The sequence below is a fragment of the Cebus imitator genome, unplaced genomic scaffold (assembly GCF_001604975.1).
Source record: "Cebus imitator isolate Cc_AM_T3 unplaced genomic scaffold, Cebus_imitator-1.0 Scaffold10, whole genome shotgun sequence".
Classification (NCBI taxonomy): Eukaryota; Metazoa; Chordata; class Mammalia; order Primates; family Cebidae; genus Cebus; species Cebus imitator.
The window spans coordinates 10,136,777-10,152,979 of record NW_016107325.1 but is presented as its reverse complement, the minus strand read 5'-3'; the positions used below and the strand labels follow the sequence as shown (position 1 = coordinate 10,152,979).

At 36.8% G+C, this 16,203-nt stretch overlaps 1 protein-coding gene and 1 long non-coding RNA gene across 2 annotated transcripts in view; both read left to right on the top strand.

Moving 5' to 3' along the window:
* Positions 1–16,203, top strand: part of TTC21B (tetratricopeptide repeat domain 21B) — a 77,209-nt gene that overhangs the window by 48,416 nt on the left and 12,590 nt on the right. The window contains exons 20-25 of the mRNA XM_037745787.1: positions 1,648–1,836; positions 3,636–3,746; positions 4,749–4,830; positions 12,534–12,684; positions 12,891–13,052; positions 15,380–15,575. Of these exons, the coding sequence (XP_037601715.1) occupies positions 1,648–1,836; positions 3,636–3,746; positions 4,749–4,830; positions 12,534–12,684; positions 12,891–13,052; positions 15,380–15,575 (891 nt within the window). The remainder of the gene's footprint in view (positions 1–1,647; positions 1,837–3,635; positions 3,747–4,748; positions 4,831–12,533; positions 12,685–12,890; positions 13,053–15,379; positions 15,576–16,203) is intronic.
* Positions 4,848–10,777, top strand: LOC119474129. Its single transcript, XR_005203424.1, has 2 exons — positions 4,848–6,699; positions 6,856–10,777. It is a non-coding gene; the product is annotated as an uncharacterized LOC119474129 (long non-coding RNA).

Below are 16,203 nucleotides of genomic sequence, written 5' to 3'. Positions count from 1 at the left end.
TTTTTTGAGATGGAGTCTTGCTTTATCACCCAGGCTGAAGTGCAATGGCTCTCGGCTCACTGCAACCCCTGCCTCCTAGGTTCATGCAATTATCCTACCTCAGCCTCCCAAGGAGCTGGGATTACAGGTGCACACCATCATACCCAGCTAATGTTTTGTATTTTTAGTAGAGACGGGTTTCACTATGTTGGCCAGACTGGTCTTGAACTCCTAACCTCATGATCTGCCTGCCTTGGCCTCCCAAAGTACTGGGATTACAGGCGCAAGCCACCACGCCTGGCTGGTACTGGCAATTCTTTAATTCTCACCTGACCTCCAAGACTGAGTTAGGTTTTCTGTTATGTACTCCCATGGCAACAGTATTTTCCACTTACCTTACACAACAGTCCTCCGGGGGCAGTTTGCCAGGGGCCTCTGTTGCCAATATTTGTTCCTCTTTCTCTTTCATTTTCACTTTCCTTCCTACATTTGCAATTTAGAGTTCAGGATGTAAAGCAGTATGTGGCCATAAATGATGGGACATCCCTAACAAAATGCTAGGAGGCCACTACCTGGAAACCTTTGTCCTTAGCATAGTACCCTTACCCCTGAGGTGCTAGGGATGGGCCCTGGGTCTTTCCCTGCTTTCTACTTTCCTAATGGCTTAGTGATGTCAAAGGAGGACATCTTGATGTGTAGAGGTGCAGTAATTCAGGGATGTAAGGATACCTTCCTGCAAGATAAGATCATCCTGTCTAAACCAGTTGTTTTCAGGTTTTTTACTAGAAGCCACATGCATGAGTGTGTGTGTGTGTGTGTGTGTGTGTGTGTGTGTATAAAAACATGAACAGATGTATGCATATGTATAACCCAAAACACACAAATGTACATATATTGACATACTTATATAAACACATATTAATATAACCAAAATAAAAATTTCATGAAACATTAATCTTAACCACATGCTATATACACTCATATTTTTCTTTCATTTGCAAAGGAATGCTATATAACTCTCTAAACCTCTGGTTTGAGAAAACAAAGCAAAAACCTGTTTCAAAGCACTTGTTAACTAACATTTTGACAGGAGTCCCCAGAAGTGCACCCTGTGTGTAGCATAGTATATGGCATATGGTATGCATATACTATTTGTTAAATGAATGCATTCATTAGCAAATGATTATGCATAGTTCAAACATAAATTTTATTCTTGAAGACCTAAAACATGGGAGTTTTTACCGTTTATTAAAGGAAGATCTCAATGTTCCAGTGATCAGATAGATGGGTAGAAAGGCTGATATTCCTCCAATTTAACGAACTACTTTACATTCTTACCCCAAGGAAGGCCCCACCTCCTCTTACTTGTTTCACAGTTATATTTCTTCCCTAGTGAACTTCCTATATACCTACTTGTAACAGTGGGAAAAGGCTCAGTAATTTCATAGTGTTTTGTTGGGAAGATATATGCATGCTGGCTCATTTGCAAACAAGTAAATGCTTGAGATCTCAATAAGACATTTTCCTTGGATCAGGCTTTGTTAGATCAAGGGTTCATAATGTTTAAATAAATCTGTAAAATTACACTGTGTGTGAGTTATGGAGAATTTAATTTCCTTTCTTTCTTTATTTTTTTTTTAATTCCCTTTATGCTTATTTTTTTTCTAGGCTCGAGAATTACAAGCTCGGGTACTAAAACGTGTTCAGATGGAACAGCCAGATGCAGTTCCTGCACAGAAACGTTTAGCAGCTGAAATTTGTGCAGAGATTGCAAAACATTCTGTTGCTCAGCGAGACTATGAAAAAGCAATTAAGTTTTATAGAGAGGCCCTGGTTCATTGTGAAACAGATAATAAGGTCAGTACCTTTATAAAATTTTACGTACCTTTTATTCCAGATGTCCTCTGATTTCCTCAGGTGTAAAATTTACCAGTTTATTTAATAAGAAGTTTTAGACTGAGTACAGTGGCTCATGCCTGTAATCCCAGCACTTTGGGAGGCTGAGGCGGGTGGATCTCAAGGAGTTTGAGACCAGCCTGACCAACATGGTGAAGCCTCATCTTTACTAAAAATACAAAAATTAGCCGGGCATGGTGGTGGGTGCCTGTAATCCCACTACTCAGGAGGCTGAGGCAGGAGAATCACTTGAACCCGGGAGGTGGAGGTTGCAGTGAGCTGAGATTGTGCCGCTGCACTTAGTCTGGGCAACAGAACGAGACTCCATCTCAAAAAATAAAATTAAAAAGAAGATTTTAAAAGAAATGTAACAAAAATACAAGTTAAAAGATTATTATTCCTCTAAAACTTTCAAAATCTTACATGATGCTTACTTTAAGAATATTAGAGTTTAAGGCCAGATGCAGAGGCTCATGCCTGTAATCCCAGCACTTTGAGAGGACAAGGCAAGCACATCACTTGAGTCCAGAAGTTCAAGACCAGCTGAGGCAGCATGGCAAAACTCCACTCTACTAAAAAATACAAAAGATAACCAGGCATGGTGCCGTGCACCTGTAGTTCCAGCTCCTCACAGGGCTGAGACGGGAGGATCACCTGAGCCCAGAAGGTCAAGGCTTCAGTGAAACATGATGGTGCCGCTATACTACAGCCTGGGTAACAAAGCAAGACCCTGTCTCAAAACTAAAAAAGAAAAGAAAAAAAGAACATTAGAGTTTAAAAATGGTAATGGAACAAGCAACATAAGCAACCTGAAAAATTGTTTTAATATTTATGTTTTTGATTATCAAAATAATTTAAATAATTTTCAAATTAATTTATCAAAAATAAATAATTGTAAAATAAAATAACTTCTCAATCACAAATATCTGCATTTAGCCAATTCAGCTCCTCTGTATTTCAATTGGTGTTTAGTATTAGGATGCGAAAATGGCTAGACTGAATCTACGACCTCATATGGCACCGTGGGAGAATAAACGTAAAGATAATTTGGTGTAGTGCCCTTACATACCTGACTGGCTATGTTAAAATTAAAATGTTTTTATTCTGTCAAGATCTGAGAAGATCTGGAGACATGATTAATTTTTGAAAATAATTAATGGCTGAACACTTAAGTAAGTGATGCTATATAAAAGGCAACTATACTCCAGAATTTAATGACTAGTTTGAACGTTTTTATTAATATAATTTTTTCAGATAAAGGGCACAAACAACCTTTAGCAAGGCATAACCAAACAGATACCTTTTTCAATGGTTGCTAAAGGAGTTGGAATCCTACTTTTAAATCTGAGGCATACCTTTAGAGATTATCTGCATAAAGCTTTTTATTTTACAAATGAGAAGGCAGATTAGGAGAGAGAGAAAGGACCTGACTTGGCTCCATCCTGGAGGAGCTGGGACTAGAATCCCATCTCCTAGTTTTAAGACCAGTGTTCTTTTCACAATGCATTATGTCTTCTCTACTTTTGAAGTGAGTTGTTACCTGTTTTTCTGTTTTGTTTTTTTCTAGTGTAAGAGAAAATACAGATGGGCTTACCTATAGTGTGTGTGTGTGTGTGTGTGTGTGTGTGTGTGTGTATTACACTTGACATTTTTATTGCAGTGACTTGTGGTCAACTAAAGTTTAATCTGTATCTGCATATTTTCCTCATTCACTTTTAATTCTATACAGTGTCTGACAAGTCTAGTCCTTTGCTCTACAGATTATGCTGGAACTGGCACGATTATACCTGGCACAAGATGACCCTGATGCCTGCCTGCGGCAGTGTGCTGTGCTGCTTCAGAGTGACCAGGATAATGAAGCTGCCACCACGGTCAGTCCAAGGAACTTCAGTTCAGTCAAAGCAGTTGCATTTTATAAATTTTAAATTTTACCCCACAGAACTACTACTAGAGGATGAGGCATGGCTCATGTTGGGTTTTGGAAGAAATCATATTTTTCTAACGTTAGTGTATTTTACCAATAAAGACCCAGAATCATTAGGATTTTATTTATAAGAAAGACAACAAACCTATATCGGGCTTTTACATGCCCTTTTGGGTCTAGTTAATTTTTATTTATGCCTAAGGGGATGCTTGGTTAGGTGGAGTTCACATGGTAACACTATAATTTGCTAAGAACTAACTTTTAAGTACTTACTTAGGAATGCTGGACGAATTTAAGAGTTTGGGTGAAATTTTTGGAGTTACAGGGGAAAAAAAAAACTTCATCCATCAGTCTAAGATGGTCTGTTTTGATGAGAATTTTGTTTTGTTTTTGTTTTTATGTGGACTGAAATATTTGTCACTTTTGCACACAGCTACATGGATGACATTTTGTGAGGTTTATTCAAAGTTATTGCTGTTAAAAAGATATATATGAAGTCTGCGTTTTAAAACACATAGGAAAAATCTCAGTAGGTCTGCTCATTTTTAATTTATCAAAATATTTATGATTTAAATTTTGTTTTATTTTTGAGTCTTCTCATTATCATTTTAATCAGGTCCAGTGAGGTATCTTTTCTACAATAGCATGCAGAGTGTGCAATTCCTTTCAAATTTCTGTTATTAAAACAACTGCTAGGAGTATATTTTTTGCTAAAAATATAATTCAGCAAGCAGAGCAATCTGCTTCACATCCTTGATTATCTTCTGTTAAACTGATCTCCAAGCCTTTCTGCTCAAGGTGGGCTTGAACCTTAATGCCTTCTTTTTAAACAATGCTACCCCCTCCTCATGTTTATCGTCTATATTTTTCTAGTGCTAAGTCTTTATTGAAAGAATATGTTGTGTAAAATACAAGGCAGTATTTTTAGAACCAACTTTTGTCTTTATAGATGATGGCTGATCTCATGTTCAGAAAACAAGACTACGAACAAGCAGTGTTCCATTTACAGCAGCTTTTAGAGCGTAAGCCAGGTAAATATCCTCTGATTTTATTTCTTCAGCGCAGCCACCTTCCTTTCTCCTTTTTCTTCCGTTTGGTGAAAAACTGCCTGCTTATTCCACACGTGGGCTTGAGTAGCTGAAATGGCTGTGAGGAAAATACAACACTGTTTTCTGGCCTCATTTTAAATTATGAGCACAAACCTGGCAATCCTACTGTATTCCAATAATGAATTCATTGATTCTAACTACTTTTCCCCCTTTTTCCTGTCCCCTCAAACTTCCAACAGCCTTGCCCTGTTTCTTGTCCACAATTAAAAGCCTTGCCGCCTACTTCACTAAGAGAATACTTGTACCTGAAAAAGAATTTCTCCCTTCTTTGTCAGCAGATTTACCCATTCCTCAGTCTTTGTCCTCCCCAGGCTTATGATCCCACCCATGGCCAGCTTCTCACCTACCAAAGGGCTTGATTCCTATAGTTTTCTCTCTTGAATTATTTTTTTTTCTAATCAGCATATAACTGTGCTGTGACATTTTCCTGCTCTAAATAAATCAGTCAGTAAAAATCAACTCTTAACTCTCGCCCCCTCCCAATTACTGTGCCCTTCTTCGGTTCTTCTCGACAACAAATTTTCTCTAAAGGATTTTGAAACATGCTGTCTTCATTTTGTTTCAACCACTACTGCACTCCAGGGAAGTCGCTTCTGCAGTGTGACCCTGATATTGCCAGATCAGATTCTGTTCTCAGTTCTCTGCGGACTTCACCTGTCATCATGTTTGGCACAGTTCATCCTCATCCACGGTCAAAGACTTTCTTCATTTGTCTCTGAGATCCTAAACTCACTCGGTTCGTCTTTTGCCCCATTGCCCACTGTCTCAGTCTACTTTGTTGGAGCTCTCTTCACTTGATGACCTTTAAATATCAGAACACTCCCAGCCTCAGTTCCCAAACCTCTTTTCTTTTTATATATTCACACCGTAGGTGACTTTGTCCAGGCACATGGCTTTATATCCCATGTATGTGCTGATATGTCCTAAACATTTATCTGCAGGCTTTACTCATGTACACCTCTGCCTCTTTGTATTCCCACTCAGATGTCTAGGAGTATCTCAAACTTATAATGTCCAAAATAGAACACCTGATCTTTTCCTCCTTCTAAGTTTGCTCCACCCCCACCTCTTACCTGACTGGCATCACTGCCCACTGTTATGCCAGGCCAGAACTCACAGTTAACCTTTGTCTCACCTTTCTCTCATATATCACCTCTAGCCTATCAGCAAACCTTTGCTAGTGCTACATTCAAACTATACCTAGAATGCCATCACTTTTTACCACCACTGTTACTGCCACCCTGGTCTGAGCCATTGCCATTTTCCACGTTGATTATTACAGCATTGTCATAACTCATCTCTGTTTCCATCCCTAGCCTCCAAAGAGTTTAGAATGCTTTCATTGAAAGTGGCAGAGATATCCCTGAAAATTTTAGGCTAAAAAAGCGTGGCTTTTTATTTTCTCTTCTGTAAAAGAAACCTAAAAGTACGCCGTGTAGGGACTGGCATGGGGGTTGCACCATATCATCAAGAAACCAGAGCCTTCTCAATTTTTGTTCCACATCATTACCCTGACTTGCTTGAGCATTACCTCATGGTCCAAGATGACCATTGCAGTGCTGGGCATTATTGTTCCAGGGCCCAGATGGGGAAGGTGGGTGCAGAGCTGGGCTAAAGGGCTTGCCAACCAGCAAATCATCTTTTTATTAAAAAAAAAAAAAAAACCCTCAGTAGTATCACCTTTATGACTGCAAAAGAAGGTGAAAAATGTTATCTTTTAGCCAAATCTAATGCCCTGTAGAATAGTATCAGAATTCTACTAGTAAAGAAGAAAGGGACAATAGAAACAAGGTAGGCATGGATTTAAAAAAAAAAAAAAACCCTCAGTAGTATCACCTTTATGACTGCAAAAGAAGGTGAAAAATGTTATCTTTTAGCCAAATCTAATGCCCTGTAGAATAGTATCAGAATTCTACTAGTAAAGAAGAAAGGGACAATAGAAACAAGGTAGGCAACCATCCAAGCCAATTACAGCCTTGAGCCTTTTTTGCTGTTTCCACTTCCTGAAATATGCTCCTCCCAAAGGTCCATCTGGCTGCTGCCTCATTTTCTTTGGGATCCTTGCTCGAGTGCTACTTCTTCCTTAGAGCGCCCCTCCCCCGCTGGCCTACATGGAGTAGCCACTTCTTGCTCTCTGTCCTTTTATCCGGTTTTCTGTGTAGTTGGGTTTTTGGGGTTTGGCTTTTTTTTTTTAAATGATTTTTGGGGTTTGTGTAGCCCTTGTGAAACAAAACAAAAAAACTGCAAATCATAGAACAGAAGCTTCAAGTGACCAGAAACGTTGCCCTTCACTGCTGTGTTTCCAGAATTTAGAAGATATCTAGCTTAGTTGGTACTCAACAAATATTGGATGGAAAGAAGAGTGAGGGAGAAAAGGAAGAAAGGGAAGCAGGGAGGGAGGAGAGGAAGAGGAAAAGAAAGAGGTGGGAAGTGTTTGACTAACAGGTGGTGTATATTACTACCTGTGTTAACTAAAAAGAGTTTGACTGGCAGGGGAAGTCCTAGAGCTGTGTTTCAGTTCTTCTAAACCCCACTGTCTTCCTCTCAGGCTGTTGCCCTAGGCGGTCAGAGCTGCCTGGTTAGAGCCGCAGAGACACAGAGGTGGCCGTCCTTCAAGCAGGGCAACTCAAAGAACTAGATATGCTCTACATGCTACCTCTACTGATGCTTTCAATAAAAAGAAGTTTGAATTTAGAAAACATCAGTTGGTACATACAAATAAAATATCCCGAGTTAGTGCAAAAATTGAAAAGAAAAAATATGGTCTGTTTTATAGTAATGTCAAAACTTTAATTTCTCTTTATTGTTTTTACTATTTTTTTTTCCGCCTTGGGACTACCTCAGGCCATTTCATTGGTTTTTTTGCCCTGTCTTTTCCAGAGTATACTCAGATGTTATTTAAAAGAATGCTGTGAAAAAACTTGAGTCTTACCTCTTCAACTCACCCTGGGTCCAAAATACCGGCTCACCTTGCCACCCACATTGCCCAGACCTATTTTTATTTTCTTCAGGCTTGTGTCGTTTTTTTTCCTCTTCCATTTCTACCTGTTCCACACTGTTATCTCTTATTCCTCTTCTCTAAACTACCCATTTAAAAGTAATATACATAATACTTTCATTCTGTCCCAAGCTGTTCCCATTTCATAGTCTTTCCCTTTGAGACAATGATCTAACTGTATTTCTTTAAAAAACAGACTTCTTCCATTGTGAATATTAAAGATATCGTTTTCTAAGATTTGAAGGATCTCACCCATTATAGTTTTCTAAGATTTGAAGAAGGCTTCATGTGTCTTGTGGGTTTTGTTTCACCTAAGTTTCTGTTACTTGGCAGCAGCCCTTTTCCCAAAAAAATTGGCTTAGTAGACTGGCTGCTTTGGACTGTTTGTAAACAAATATAAAAGCAATTATTTATAAATACAATATAAGGATCATGTATTCCAGCAACACCAAATGACATACAGCCACATGTCCAAGTATTTGCTTAGGGTTTTTCCTTTGACCTAAAATGAACTTTAGCTGCCTTATCTCGTCCCCCTTTTCTCTTTCCAAACACATAATCTAAAATATATCCCTCTTGGTGAGGGGGGCGGAAAGCAAATCTGCTTCCCACTGCCACCACCCACATTAAAAAATGTCTTAGGTGATGCTGGGTAGCATGACCAACCATCCTAGATTTGCCTTGGACTGAAAGGTTTTCCTGGTTACAGAACTTCCCATACTAACAGAAAGTCCCAGGCAAAATGTGATGAGTTGGTAACCCTAATCCTGGGTTACTTTGTCCATACATCTTTATTATTTATAGTATCTTGCTAAAAATATTTATGTGCATATTTGTGTTCTTTATTACACTGTAGAATCCTCAAGTTCAGGGATCACACCATATTTATCTTTTACTCCCAATATCAGACAAAATACCGGGCACATGGATGTGGCATCATAGATGTTTATTGGTTGAATGGATCAGTCATTCACTAATGACTGTAAAACACCGACTCGATTAAAAATACAGCAGAAGAATCACTTGAACCCAGGAGGCGGAAGTTGCAGTGAGCCAAGATCGCGCCGCTGCACTCCAGCCCGGGTGACAGGATGAGACTCGGTCTCAGAAAAACCCACAAATTTTTAAGTAAATTTTTATGATCTATGTACTATTTTTATGATCTATGTACTATCTTGTGTTGTGTGCTTTATTCTTACTAGTGCTTTGTATACTTATCCACAGATCTATTTTGTTGGAATTATCCTAAAACATATGTATCTACATTAATTTTATGTGTATGTTATTGATTATCCTCAGTAACTCATCTTATACTTCAGGTTAAGGCTCTGTTTTAGCTTATTTCAGAAACTCACTGTACAATTTGACTTAATTTAAATAGTTGAAAAATTCGTCTTCTAGATCTAATTACTGCAATCATGACAGATTGCCCCTTTTCTCTCAGAATCTCCAGATTGCCTTGAGCTTTCCTCTTTCTTCATACTAATTGGTTAACATGTTTCATCAGTTCCCGTTTGCTTGATAGCTAGGTAACACATCCAGTCTGTCATATCCTAACCCACTGCTCTAATGAAGACCTATATCACCACTCACCTGAATTAGTGCAGATTGCCAACTCATCTTCCAGTCTCTAGTCTCTGGCTGCTCTGGGCCATCATAGGACTGTATCAGTTCTAAACATCAAAAGCTATCCCTTTGCTTAAAATTTAGGATAGCGCTTCAGGATAAAGTCTAAAATCATAGCATTATCTTAATAATAATGTGGCCCAAAATTATTTGGCCATTTATATTTCTTATCCCTCTTCCTTTAATGATATCAAAGTTACCAACACTCCCCACACTGTTCTTCTCTCCCCTCTTGGAATGCCTTTGTCTGTCTAGTGAGTTCTTTCTCATATCCTTGAGGCTTCTAAGGTCAGCTCCTATGTGAAATTTCCCAACTCCCCCAGGCAAAGTTAGGAATCCTGTGCTTTGTAATACCGTGGCACTGCATGTTGCCATATCTCATTACCCTGTAACTATTTTCATATCTTCCTAGTATTCATCAGTAAAGATGGACCAGCTAAATTTTTTAGAGGGTAATATACATTTTAGTTTTTAATGGATTTCTTGCAGAAATTTGCCTTCTATCAAATTTCCTGGTTAACCAAAAGACAAGTGAATGTAATTTAATCTATCAGTGGTAATTACAACTTGAAGTAATAGCAAATACATTTCAATAGTATATAAGGGGAGAAATATCCAAGAAATTGCCTTCCCAATGTTGGCAATACTAGCAGTATCATATGAAAGAATTTTAGCCAGAAATTTTAACCTTTAGTTCTTGCTTAATCCAATACAGCTTCCAGATGCTGTTGTTTTATTATGGAGTAGTTACTCTATTTCTTATCAAAATTTTTGGAGGTATAAATATTATTAATATTTATAATTTATAAATATTTTTCATGCCTTTATTTCTGTAGCATAACTATAGTCAATATTATAATCATATTTTAGGAAAATAAGTATGTTGGACTCAAATAATTTGCATAATTTACTTGAATTCACATAGCTAAAGGACAAGACCAATAATTTGAATTGTCTTTTTCTGGAACCATATTCTTATTTTGCCCTTTTTGGTGATGCTAAAAGGAGTGATAAAATCTCTCTCTGGACTCAAGATTATGTGTCAAGGGGACAAATGATATTATCAACCTGTATTATTTTGATGTTCTGTAATCGAGTAGATACAATGTTTCCATAAGTTTTTTTTTTATAAAAATAATATTTTGCATTTTGGTGCAATATATGTAACACAAAATTCATCATCTTCACCATTTTTAAGTGTACAATTCAGTGGCATTAAATGCATTCACATTGTTGTGTAAGTCATCACCATTATCCATCTCCAAAGCTTTTTCACCATTCCAAACTGTAAGTCTATATGCCAGTTCCTCATTCCTCTCCCCTGACCCCCAGCAGCCATCATTTTACTTTCTATGTTTATGAATTTGACTATTCTAGGCACCTCGTATAAGTGATACCACACAGCATTTGTCTTTTTCTGTCTGGCTTATTTCACTTGGTGTAATGTCTTCACAATTCACCTGTGTTATAGTGTATGTCAAAGTTTCCTTCTTTTTTATGGCTGACATACAACATACAACATTCCTTTGTATGTATGTACTGCATTTTGGTTATCCATTCAACCGCAACGGACATTTGGACGCTCTCCACTTTCTATTGTGAAGGTTACTGCTAGGAACGTTGGTGTACAAATATCTGTTTGAGTCTCTGCTCTTAATCTTTTGTGTATATACTCAGAAAAATTGCTGAATTATATTGTATCTTCTCATTTCAAATAGAAAAATAGAGTCAAGGATAAATAGCTTTAAAGCAAGCTTCTGTTTGTTTATTTTAATTGCAGAAATTCAACCTAAGAACATGTTCAGAATAGCTTATATAAAGTTTTTTACAAGTCCTCTACAAATCCCTAGTCCTGTGCTAGCTGAAACTTTAGCACCCAAACATCTAAAGACACCACTATAAAGAAGTAAATCATGTGAATCATCAGTAAATAAACCATTAAGTAAGCATTAAAAGTCATGTTTTGGAAGATTATTTAATGACAATTGGGAAATGTTTACTGTTTAATGCTCATCAAAATCAACATTAAAACCAGTCAAAACCAATCAAAGTCAAAGCCCCAAGTGTGACTCCAATTTTGTATATATGTGGACAGATGTTGATTTTGTATGAATATCAGCAAAGAAATACATATCTTTGCTTACATTTATATATAGGTTGGTTTTTAAATATATGAAAGAAAACACATCAAAATGTGCTACTCTAGCTGGAATATGAATGATTTTTTTTGATACTTTTTATATTTTTTCTTATTTTTTTTGTAGAGCCTATACATTATTTTTATAGTCCTAAAAAAGATTTATTAAATTATTCTCAAAGCTTAGTATGTTAGTGATGAGAGAACTAGATAGAATTGGGAGAAGACTTTCTAGGAACCTGCCAGGAAATTATTCCTGAGATCAAAGAAATGAATTAACTATGTTTTTCTTAGAAGAGGGTGAAATAGAATTAAAATATGGGGACCAACATGCTAAGGTTCTAGTATAGTATGTTAGCTACATATACATATCAAAGAGAGACGGAGACAAATTTCTTATTGCCCACCCCATACGTTATTTGTCAATTGTACTGTTCCCACATCCTTCCTAGCAACAGTAAGTAGAAGAGGGGTTCTCAGTTACAGGCGGTGAACTTGCCCTGTGTAATTAAATCAGTATTCCTGAACTATACAGTGGAAAGTTTAGATTACCTAGGTAGTACAGGCTGTTTCTGTAAGGCTTTGGTCCCCAAAACAATAGAAAAGTTACAAGAAATATGCATTTTTCTAGATTTGCCTATCTAGAACCTTATCTCACTGTGCCTAGCCCAGACTACATGATTTAGTAGATCATCTAGTTGGCCATACAGTCTCTTTAGGGACTTATACCCTGAGACATTCTGTTACTTTTATTTAAAAATCTATTTTGTGTGAAGTAAATTATACTTTAATGAAGTAGAATTATAACCAACAAAACAAACAGTATAAAATGTTCCCCATATCTGAAGTATTATTTGTTTCTAGATAATTATATGACATTATCTCGTTTGATTGATCTCCTAAGAAGATGTGGAAAACTTGAGGATGTTCCAAGATTTTTCTCAATGGCTGAGAAGTGTAACTCCAGAGTGAAATTGGAGCCAGGATTTCAGTATTGTAAAGGACTATATCTTTGGTAAATCTGTTGACGAATAAATGCTACCTAATTTTTTTTTCTCATTGTACATAAAGTAGAAAAATAAGCTTTTCTTTGTTGTTAAAAAAAAAAAAAAAAAGCACATTTCAAAATAGTTCAGTTTTATTTACCAGACCAGATTATAAACTAATATAAATCTTTTAGTCAGTGATTGAAATAAATAATTCTTTTAAACATTTAACAAGGTACACTGGAGAACCAAATGATGCCCTTCGACATTTTAATAAAGCTCGGAAAGATAGTGACTGGGGCCAAAATGCCCTTTACAATATGATAGAAATCTGTTTGAATCCGGATAATGAAACAATTGGTGGTGAAGTATTTGAAAATCTGGACGGAGACCTGGGGTGAGTTATTTGACACATTATCCTTTTTTAAAAAATACTTGTTGGAGATAATAAACAGGGATACTTTATCAAAGAACTAAATTCTAGGATAGCAATAATGAACGGCCAAATGAATAAATTAAATAAATAGGCATTTCATTACCTGTTTCTGAGAAGAGTTATTTTAGCAAATTAAATAATTATTCAATAGAATTGTTATTGCAGTAAAGTATTCTCTGAAATGGGCATGAAATGCTTTAAGATTTCCTAAAATATAGTAGACATGCTGTGAAGACACTCACCTAATTATACAATTTGACAACTCTGGTAAAAATTATCCACACATGCCGGGCGCAGTGGCTCACGCCTGTAATCCCAGCACTTTGGGAGGCCGAGGCGGGTGGATCACGAGGTCAAGAGATCGAGACCATCCTGGTCAACATGGTGAAACCCCGTCTCTACTAAAAGTACAAAAATTCAGCTGGGCATGGTGGTGTGTGCCTGTAATCCCAGCTACTCAGGAGGCTGAGGCAGGAGAATTGCCTGAACCCAGGAGGCAGAGGCTGCGGTGAGCCGAGATTGCACCATTGCACTTGAGCCTGGGTAACGAGAGCGAAATTCCATCTCAAAAAAAAAAAAAAAAAAAAAAATTATCCACACAATGATAGTAACTACTTAACAAATGGTAATTTTCCAGACCCTCTCCTCTGTACTTCCCAGGCACTATCTTATTTGTTTTCTACAACAATGTTGCCAAGTAAGCTGAGTCAACTTGTTTAATGTGATAGTAATGATGGAGTCAAGATTTAGACTGAGTCCTGACTACTGTTAAGCAGTGTGGTATACTGCTAGTAAACGGTTGTATTTCAACCTGCATTAGTAGCCTGTCTTCTCTTCATATGCAGGCAAGGAATGTGGGGGATGTGTTAGGACGTAAAGGGAATGTAAGAGGTAGTTCCTGCCTTCAAGAGCCTGTAATTTACTTAAGAGGCCATGCAATACCTGAAACCTTTGCATCTGCAACTAAACAGAAATGGATTTAAATGGATATTAACTATTGTTGGAGTTCATAGGAATAATAGCAGTCCAGAGTATTCGGGGGAAGATGCATGGAGGAGCAGGAGAAAATTAGCACCAGATTGCCGAGAGGTTTCAATGACAGATTTTAACGGCTGGATTACAGAAACCACTGAAAGTTTTAGAGCAAGAAAGTGGCATGTTTATGGTTGTTTTACAAAGGTTGAGATAACATTACTGTTATGGAACTATAAGCTATCCAAGTAGAAATCTTCTGCAGGCAATTCAAAATGCAAAACCAAAACTCAGAAGAGAGGTCACACCTAGGGATAGAGATCTGGGAGACATCTGCAGAGTGCATAGTTGGAATTCCATAAATGGCCTCTTTGAGAGTAGAGTATAGTAACACAAGTCCGAGAACTAAATTTTAAGCTTGCTAACATTTAAGGGGCCTGGAAGGAGGAAGGAAGGTCACAAAAGGGCAATCAGTATGGTAGCAAGAGAACTAAAGCCATGTAGTGTTACAGAAGCCAAGGGAGAAGAACTTTGAAAATGGTAGTCAACAGTGTGACGTGTTTCAGGCAAGATAAGCTTAAGGCCTGAGCAGAAGACCAGTGGCTTTAGTGATTGGACTTTGAGTGTTTCATTTCCTTTTATTAATTGATTTATATATATTTATGTGTGTGTGTCTGTGGTATAAAACAAGAAAGTTGCTATTAAATATTAAAATGGCACTTGGAATTACTTTTTGACACATATATAATTTCTGAGATTCTAATAGACAACATGGTGAGGAGAACAGAGTAGATTTTATATGTCTGATAAACTTAGATTCAGGTCCTAGGTGTACCATTTATTAGTGGTATGACCTTTAGCAAGTTACTTTACCTATTTGAGCCTTAGTTTTCCTGTATCTAAAATGGATTAAACATAGATAGAATGAAATAATACGGTAATTGCCACTTTTTCCTCCCCCTTTTCTTTCCTTTCCCTTTTTAAATAGATACATGTTAATTTTGTGATTCTACTTGTATTCTAGTTTTATATTTGCTGGAATGCACACATTTACGACATGTAGGTATTGTCAAATTTTTGTCTTCATTCTAGAGGAAATTAATGCTTACTGGTGTTTTACTGAGTCTGTATTAATTTTGTTTAAAATGCATTGTAACTGTGCTTCACTTTGTATTAGAAGAGAATGAGTGACATTCTTCACAAAAGATTACTTTTAAATGAGTGACAAAAAGAGCACAGAGAGTGCCCAGATTCTAATTTCAATGAATTGTATCATAAGTAAGAGACATAAGTGATTTATTTTTAATTATATACAGTAATTCAACTGAGAGGCAAGAATCTGTCCAGTTGGCAGTGAGAACAGCAGAAAAACTTCTTAAGGAACTAAAACCTCAGACTGTTCAGGGTCAAGTACAGCTTCGCGTAATGGAAAACTATTGCTTAATGGCTACCAAACAGAAATCTAATGTTGAACAAGCATTAAATACCTTCACTGAAATAGCAGCATCTGAGGTTAGTGGGTTTTCCATTTCAGCTTCATATGTTATCTTTCGTTGGTAGCATAGAAACATGTACTTTGATTAGTTATGTATTTTTAGGAGATTTACTCAATTACTTTTATTAAAAATTAGGTATGTAGTTTAGCATACACAATGTCTCCTTCTTTGCAGAAGAGACAGTGTTACTGTTTTGATATGTTATTAATATATTTCTCCCTATTGGAATGTTAAATTCTAGAGAAAGGAAATTCTTCAAAAGTGCATAAGTTAATTCTCAAGGCAGCCACTTTGTCCTCTGGAGAATTTATGTGTTGTAGATGTAGCCAAGATTAACTTACTAAGTGGAAATAAACACCTGGCTGCCCTGATATCTTACCTCTTCACTTACGTGAACTTGGAAATTTTCCAGCTGTATAGCTACATGAGATCATTATAATTTAGTTATATAAATAATGATATTCTTTAGCAACACTGAAATAACCTCCTGCAATCTTTTCATTGTTATTTTCACAGTATTATTCTTACAAAATCAGAGACTTTTTTGTCTTTTTACTGTGCTTGAATCCACCTTTTCTCTTTTTTTTTTTTTTTTTTTTTTTTTTTTTTTTTTTTTTTTTTTGAGACGGAGTTTCACTCTTGTC